Below are 8,552 nucleotides of genomic sequence, written 5' to 3' on the forward strand. Positions count from 1 at the left end.
GCCCCTCCCCTGTTCATGCTCTGTCTCTCTCTGTCCCAAAAATAAATAAACGTTGAAAAAAAAAATTTAAAGGAGCACAACGAGAAAGTGACATATAAAAAAGATGAGGCTAATCTGGGGCAGTTTTGTTGGGGGGCCTGAGCAAGACGGCTGTCAGGCAGGATTACAGGAGCCCAAGGCCCTTTCCTCACAGAATGCTCAAGACCGCTGTCATATGCTCCATCTTGCCACCACCTACCATTTAATGTCATGATCAGATTTCTTAGGTTTTAAAGACCATGCAGGAGGGAAAAAGATGCCCAGAGACGTGGATGCCAAAAAGAAACAAAACCCCAGTCAGAGACTGAACTTCATAATACACTTGATACAAAAAACACGAGTGACTTCTATAGCAAAACACACTATTTCCAAATCTGACAAAACTGATTACAGAAGAAAAATCCTTGACTGGATCAGTAAGTAGAGAACACATTGAAAGCCTGTTAAAGACATACCATTAAAAGGGGGGGGGGGGCGGACGACACAGCAGACCCTTAAGGATTTTGTGACCAGTTTCTCCTAAATCTCAAGCAGCAGATAATAACCACGTTATGCAAGCTATTTCCGTGCAGGAAAAAAAATATATCAGTTTTTTATAAAACCAACATAACTGATACCAAAACTTCATGGCGATAGTACTAAAAAGAAAACAACAATTTTCTCAACATAAATGGTACATAGCATTTCACCTTTAGATTCTGCAGACTTGAATCGCAACTTCTAGCAGCATTTACAATTATAATCAAACCCTAAAGATAAAGCATCTGGAGTGTGTTACTGTACCACTTAAGAAGGCATTATGGTATAGGAGAGGGGAAAAGAACCAGGGGTAGGGCTACAGCACCCAAACACCTCCACGGCATAGAACTCTGATGTACTCCCTTAGTGAAGAATGTTTATATCAGCGATACAATCCTATCAGTAGATGCAGAAATCATCTAAAACTCCGTAATGGTTTCTAATAAAAGGAACAGAAGACTACAATAAACGATAAAAATCTATCAAAAACATGGACGATTCTCATTCCAAAAGGTGCAATATTAAAACCATTTCAATTAGTATCAGCAATTAGAAAGGGATATATCACCATTAACACCATCTTGGCGGTTCCAACCAAAGAAAATGAAATAATTGGTTTAACCACTGAAAATAAGGGGATAAAACTATTGCTCTTTTGCTATTATTGAATACCTAGAAAACACAAGAGACTCAAATAAGAAAACTACTTAAATTAGTAAGAAAATAGGGAGGGGTGTCTGGTTGGCTCACTCAAAAGAGCCAGCAACTCTTGATCTCAGAATGGTGACTTCGAGCCCCAGGCTGGGTGTAGAGATTACTTAAAAATAAATAGATTTTTTTAAATTTATAATATAGAGTAAGGTGGCTTAATACAAGAAAAATATTCAAACATTAATAGCTTTTCTCTACATTAGAAATTAGTACCCAAAAACAGAAATACAAGGAAAAATTCTACTCACAATGGCTACAGAACATAGAAAATATTTAAGGAAAGGGGCGCCTGGGTGGCTCAATCGGTTGAGCGGCCGACTTCGGCTCAGGTCATGATCTCAGGGCTCGTGAGTTCAAGCCCCACATCGGACTCTGTGATGACAGCTCAGAGCCTGGAGCCTGCTACGGATTCTGTGTTCCTCTCTCTCTTTGCCCCTCCCCCACTCATGCTCTGTGTCTCTTTCTCAAGAATAAATAAACATTAAAAAAAATTTTTAATATTTAAGGAAAAGGTAATAAGGCAAGACACAGGACACATATGAAGAAAAGTATAAAATCTCAGGTAAGGCCATTTTGGGATGGGAAAACTTAATGGCTTTCCCTAAAAATTAACATTTTATGTAATTCTAGATGGATTAAAGACAAATGTAAAAAAAAAATCTACATGTATGGTAAAGCCGCTGATATATGATAAAGGTGGCATTTCGATTTAGTGAAGAACTTATTTAACATACAGGGAATGACAAGTGACTGTTCATCTGGAAGGAAATGGAAGTTAGGAGGAAAAAAGGTTAATTCCTCTCACATTACATGAAAATTTCAGGTAAATTAATGTTTTTAAACAACAAAAATCTCTGAAGAAAATCAAGGAGACCACTTGTATAATCTAGGGTAGGGAAGACCTTAACCAAGTGAGGAAAACTAAAAGCGAAATTCGTTTGATTAAATAAAAATTGAACATTTTACGTGACAACATAGTCAAGATTTACAAAAATTTGCAATGCAAATAACTGATAGGAGTCAGTTATTTACCTATCTTATAAAGTTACCTATCTTATAAAGCAAGTTTATACAATAAGGAAAAAAAACAAAAAAAGCATGCATAAACAAGCCATATCTTATCAGACGCCTCTGAACAGAGGAAAACATATCAAACTCAGCTGTAGCTGGAGAAATGTAAATCCAAATTAAAAATGAGATACCACTTTCATCCATCAGACAGGAAAATTTAGAGAGAATACCTGCGGGCGGAGGGGAGGGCAAAGGAACATTTTTCCACATTACTTGCAAAAATGGGAATTGTTATAGCCTTTGAGAAAAGGGATCGGCATCTATTAAAAGCAAAACACACGGGCACCTGGGTGGTTCGGTCAGTTGAGCAGGACTTCGGCTCAGGTCATGATCTCACGGTTCGTGAGTTCGAACCCTGCATGGGGCTCGCTGCTGTCAGTGCTGAACCCGCTTCGCAGAGCCCATTTCAGATCCAGTCCCCCTCTCTCTCTGCCCCTCCCTCGCTCGTGTTCTCTCAAAAATAAATAAACATTAAAAAAAAAAGCAAAACATATATAGTCTTCATCTCAGCAATCCTACAGTCGGAAATCTAATCTCCACAGATGTAAACACAACAATGGGACAAAGTACAGATATTTTAAAGTATTGTTTTCTCGGTGGCCAAAAAACAAAGAAAACCTCCCCAAACTGGAAATAAGGTAAATGCCCATTAATAGCGTAATGGATGAATAACATATGCTGTATTCAAATATACTAATAAATTACACAAATATCTTAGAGAAATCTGCATTGGTGTTACTAAGTAGAAAAAAAGGCAAACCACAAAGTGTACATTATATAATCTCATTGGTTTTACCATGTGCATCCACACACACACACAAAGTATACATAAGCATAGAGAAAAATATGGAAGGAAATAGGTGGGATTATCAACAAAAAGGAGGAGGCAAGGAAAAAAGACCACTTTCTTTTAAAAAAAAAAAAAGCATGTAAATTTCACAATTAAAATTGCTTATCATGAATGTGTTCTACATGAACGCATTAAAAACCATCGGATCTAGTATCTGCTAACGTGTAGGAATAGTATCCTATAGTGATAAGTGAAGAAAGTTTCAAATACTGTGTATAAAAAGGTTCTATTTCTGTAAAAAAGCTGAAACAAAGCCCTAACAAATGTGTTTAAATGTCTGTATGAGCAAGGAATAAGCTAGAAAAGGATAATCACTAGACAGTTACCATTTGGGGAAGGGGAGAAAGACGGTTCTTTCCGTACGCATATCTGTACTGTCTCCACTGCTGTGGTAAGTAGGTGCTGTATTTGTTCATTGGGAAAGCAAGAAAGTAAAGAACCTCAATGAGCTTTCCAGACTTACGCCCCTGCTGGCTCATCACTCTTTGAAGAGCTCAAACCTGCATCAGCAGCTCCCACTTACTGAAGGCTCAGGTGTCGGACTCTGTACGAAGGTCTTTTACATATTGTCATGAGGCCCTCTCCGTTCACTACTAAGTGACAACTACGGTCGCCGGCCAGGCCCCAAGACCTGACCTTCACTGCCCACCTGCTTGTACTCACCAACCTACGTCCCACATTTTTCCTTAAGTTCTTCTTTCCGGCTGATCTCTTCACTCAGGCAACTGGAAACCGAAACCACCCCTCAAGAGACAGGGCCCAGACGGGTTAGAGAGGAACCCCTGACTAGTGCCTGTGTAGAAAGCCCACGGAGGGACCTCCAACTTTACCTCACTGTAATACTAAAATCTCTGCTCAAGGAGGAACACAAGCCTCATTTGCACAGCAGTGCGTGTACAGGTATGTTTCCCCAACGCGCCCCGTGGGCTTAGGCCCGCCTCTACATGAGATGCTACGGCTTCCCACCAAAACATTCATCCTAACCCTATAAAGAGGGAGCCACGCATCCTTGGTCAGAGTCGTAGCTTTGGAAGTCACTCCCCGTGATCTCCTTATTTGCCGCAAATACAGTCTGCTTTGTGCACAACTCCACCTGGTGTAGCTTATTTCAATGTTTTCCAAACAGTAGGACTCAATCCACCACAAATGGATAAATCAATTTAGTGACACCCAACAAGTTTTTTAAAACTTTAGAACAGAAAAGAGGACATTGAGCATGACAAGGATTAAGTACAATTTTGAGAGGGGCGCCTGGCTGACTCAGTCAGTAGAGCGTCAGACTTCGGTTCAGGTCATGATCTCGCGGTTCAAGTTCGAGCCCCACATTAGTCTCACTGCTGTCAGCGTGCAGAGCCTGCTTTGGATCCTCTGTCCCCCTCTCTCTCTGCTCCCCCCCCCCCCCCGCCCGCTCATTCTCACGTGCGCGCTCTCTCTCTCTCTCAAAAATAAACATTTAAAAAATCTTTAAAGAAATACTATTTTGAGAAACATATATTTGTATATATGATAGGTTGTGATAGAAAATACATTTCTTACTGTGAGTTATAAAAATAAGCTTGAAAAGCTCTTATTTTAACTTTGTATCTCCAAGTGCATACTGTCTGATACGCAGCAAGGGCTCAAAAGTGATTGCAGAAGCAGGGGCGCCTGGGTGGCTCAGTCGGTTGAGCGTCCGTCTTCAGCTCAGGTCATGATCTCACGGCTCGGTGAGTTCGAGCCCCGCGTCGGGCTCTATTGCTGACAGCTCGGAGCCAGGAGCCTGCTTCGGACACTGTGTCTCCCTCTCTCTGCCCCTAACCCACTCGCATTCTGTCTCTGTCTCTCTCAAAAATAAATCAACGTTAAAAAAAAATTTTTTTTTAAGTGATTGCAGAAGTAAAATCAGTACCTTGCCTGTTCAAATTAAGAACACATTATTCCAGGGGCGCCTGGGTGGCGCAGTCGGTTAAGCGTCCGACTTCAGCCAGGTCACGATCTCGCGGTCCGGGAGTTCGAGCCCCGCGTCGGGCTCTGGGCCGATGGCTCAGAGCCTGGAGCCTGTTTCGATTCTGTGTCTCCCTCTCTCTCTGCCCCTCCCCCGTTCATGCTCTGTCTCTCTCTGTCCCAAAAATAAACGTTGAAAAAAAAAATTAAAAAAAAAAAAAGAACACATTATTCCTTTATCTGGCCAGCTATTCTTTTGCATGCTCCCACAGTCACATCACTTCTGTTCCTTTCTGCTTTTTAGCTGCAATCATGAACTTTCTCCTTTAAAACTCAGTCACTTCCACAGCAATGTGTACCTTCTGGATCACCCTTCTTTTAAATTGCCTAACCTTCCAATGCTAAATGTTCCTAAGTTTCAGTGTCACGAATCTCCTGTATCGTTCAAAAAAAAACCTTTACTGTGACTCTGCTCTTTCAACATACTAGCCTATCCAACACCTTTCCTCCATCCTTAAATTTTTTACTTTTTTTATTTTATTATTTATTTTGAGTGACACAGAGGGAGCATGAGCGGGGGAGGGGCAGAGAGCTAGAGAGAGGGAGACAGAGACCGAGAATCCCAAGCAGGCTCTGCACAGTCAGGGTGCCGAGCCCAATGCAGGGCTCGACCTCACAAAACTGAGATCATGACCTGAGCCAAAATCAAGAGTCCGGCGTTTAACCAACTGAACAACCCAGGAGCCCCCCATCCTTAAGTTTTTAAAAACAAGGGTCGACTTTTAGCCTCCACCCCACCTCCCACACCTTCCTAAAATGATGGTCATTTGATTTCTGCTCAAGGTGCTGCAGGACCGCCTAGGACTATACAGAGCAGGCCTTTCTCAGTCTCAAGTGCTCTACAGCAGGCTTCGGACAGCTAACCAACCAACCTGTATCCTCTTCCACCTGGACAAGGACAAACATACGGAAGCACTCAAAACTACGCTAGCTCTGGGCGCCTGGGTGGCCCAGTCGTTTGAGCATCCGACTTCGGCTCAGGTCATGATCTCACAGCTTGTGAGTTCAAGCCCCACATCAAGCTCTCTGCTGTCAGCGCAAAACCTGCTTTGGATCTTCCGTCCACCCCCCCCCCCCCGCCCCCGCCTCTTCTCCACTTGCTCTCTGTCAAAAATAAATAAATCTTTAAAAAATATAGATGCCGAACTCATAGTAAGTACTATGTAACTCTTAATCTATCATTTATTCCTCCTCATAACCCCTGAATATAGGTCATTGTCCAAGATTCTGCCCTCAGCAGTTTTCTTTTTCTGCCCCTCCCACCTTCTCCCTTGGTCTTGTCAACTACTCACAAGGTTTCAATAAGCCCACCTGTAGGGAAATTACAGATCACTCTCGTAAATCTAAACCTATTTCCTGAACCCCAGATCCACCCTCGATGTTGTCTCTTCCCAATTTCCTTAAATGTTTGTCAGTAATGCTGTCATTGGCTCCCATCATTTTCACTTGACTGTTCCTCACCACCAGCACCGCCACCACATGCAAGCAATTTTCAGATTCTGTCAACTCTACCTCCTCAGTGTCTTTTTGTTCCATTTCCTAGCTCAGACCTTCTTTATCACTCATTTACTCGGGCCCTCCAAACTGTTTTCACACCATCCAAGGCTCAACAACACGTTGCTGTCAGATAAAGAAAGACGGGAAGGAAGGAAGGAAGGAAGGAAGGAAGGAAGGAAGGAAGGAAGGAAGGAAGGAAAAGAAAAGGAAAGGAAGGAGAGAAGGAGAGGAGAGAAAGAAAGAAGGAAAGAAATGAAAAGAAAAGAAAGAGCATAGCTCTGATTAAGTTACTTACCAGGTCAAAAACCCTTCAATGCATCTGCCCTACCTTCCTTAAAAAGCACAGACTTTTCAGCTGGGCATTCAAGAGCTTCCACAAAACAGATGGCAGCGACCCCATCTCTTGGCCTTCTCTTTATTCACAGTACACACAACCTGGCCAAGCAGGAACATTCTTTAGGTGTTCTCTCACTGATGTCTTAGCACATTCCTAACAAGCACTCCTCCACGTATCTTCACACTTCAGTCTGTCAATATTTTACCAATCTTAAATGTCCACTCGAAACTCCAACTCCCCCAGAGGTTTCTTTGTTCCTGGTTACCTTTCTTCCCCTGCCCCAGAGATACTCACTCGCTCTTCTAAGTGTTCTTAGACTTAATGACTCTTAAAGGCCTGCCTGCATTCTGTAATATATTATGGCTATTTACATAATCACCTTAATCTCCCTGCTTAACAAAAAGCTCCTTAAAGGTAAAAACTATTTCTGAAAAATCTTGGGGGCCCTTTAAACATCCAGTACAGCTTCTGAATTTTTTTTTTTTTTAAGAGAAACTTTACAGAAAGTCATTTAGGACTTCTGGGAAACTTCTGACATCCCTCGGCTATCATGCTAAACACCAAATGAAATCCTAGAAGAAAGGACCCACGGTTTTTTAAACAACTTGGGTAAGGGGTAAAAATCACCCAAAGAGAGGGTGACAAAAGACAAATGCCTCTGTAGCTCTCAGTGTTTTACACACTGTCCCTGGTAGTTAAGGAGCTTAAATGGGAAGCCAAGATAACTGGATTCCAGTGCCAACTATGCCATTTACTCACTTAGTGCCCTCCAATCACTACTAAGACTTTTTTCATCTGTCGAATAAGAGACTTCAACTAGATCTTCAAGTGCCTCTCCTTGGGCATCCCGTGTTTCTACAAAACAATCTAACTTGTCCAAGCACCCAAACCCCTGACAAGTCTTCAAAGCTTCACCTAAGCCTCACATCCTTAGATTCCTGATTTTCCAATAACTCTGGTCCTGCCTGCTCTGGGCTACTTCAGCACCTTCGATCCCTGTGATCAAATCGAAGTCACAAACTGTCCCTGCCGCTCCACAACTGATCTGAAAGTAGCCTCGGGAAAGGCAATGCATTCTGCTCAGGCAGAAGCTGGGCTGCCTCCTCCCGCTGCTGCTCCATAATAGGAGCGCCCAATGATCCACAGCAGAACTATGTCCCTAAGGTTGCAGCCTGAGTCCCTCCCGACCAGGCTCCCTCCTTTCCAAAACCAAAGGGTTTTCTAAAACGCAACCACAGCCCTCCTCACCCAGCAACTCGAGGTTCATCCCTGAGGACTCTGGCCGCCTGGTCTCAGCTCCAGGAACGACGCCTTTTCCCCCCACCGCCTGCTTTCTGAGATGTGCGTGTAAGTGGGGGCCGCCGCAAATAGCTTAGCGCAGGCTCCGGAGACTTTCTGGTTTAGAAGACCCCGCGGCTTCCGCTTTCTTCCCCCGCCTTCCTTGTTCGTTTCAAATGAGCTGTCCATACATATGCCTAATCAAAAAGAAGAACTAACTCAGAATCACTTGAGTATGATGTTGACTGAGGGGCGAAAAAGCTATCG

General features: G+C 42.8%; 1 protein-coding gene across 2 annotated transcripts in view; it reads right to left on the minus strand.

Annotated features, from left to right (window-relative positions):
* Positions 1-8,454, minus strand: part of RBBP5 (RB binding protein 5, histone lysine methyltransferase complex subunit) — a 36,206-nt gene extending 27,752 nt beyond the window's left edge. Inside the window, exon 1 of one of the 2 annotated variants that reach the window (XM_043569254.1) lies at positions 8,256-8,454. In XM_043569254.1, coding sequence (XP_043425189.1) covers positions 8,256-8,274 — 19 coding nt within the window. In that variant the 5' untranslated portion in view covers positions 8,275-8,454. The remainder of the gene's footprint in view (positions 1-8,255) is intronic. The other variant, XM_043569255.1, reaches the window with a different exon arrangement.
* Positions 8,455-8,552: the final 98 nt, after the last annotated feature.

This window comes from Prionailurus bengalensis, chromosome E4 (genome assembly GCF_016509475.1).
Source record: "Prionailurus bengalensis isolate Pbe53 chromosome E4, Fcat_Pben_1.1_paternal_pri, whole genome shotgun sequence".
NCBI lineage: Eukaryota > Metazoa > Chordata > Mammalia > Carnivora > Felidae > Prionailurus > Prionailurus bengalensis.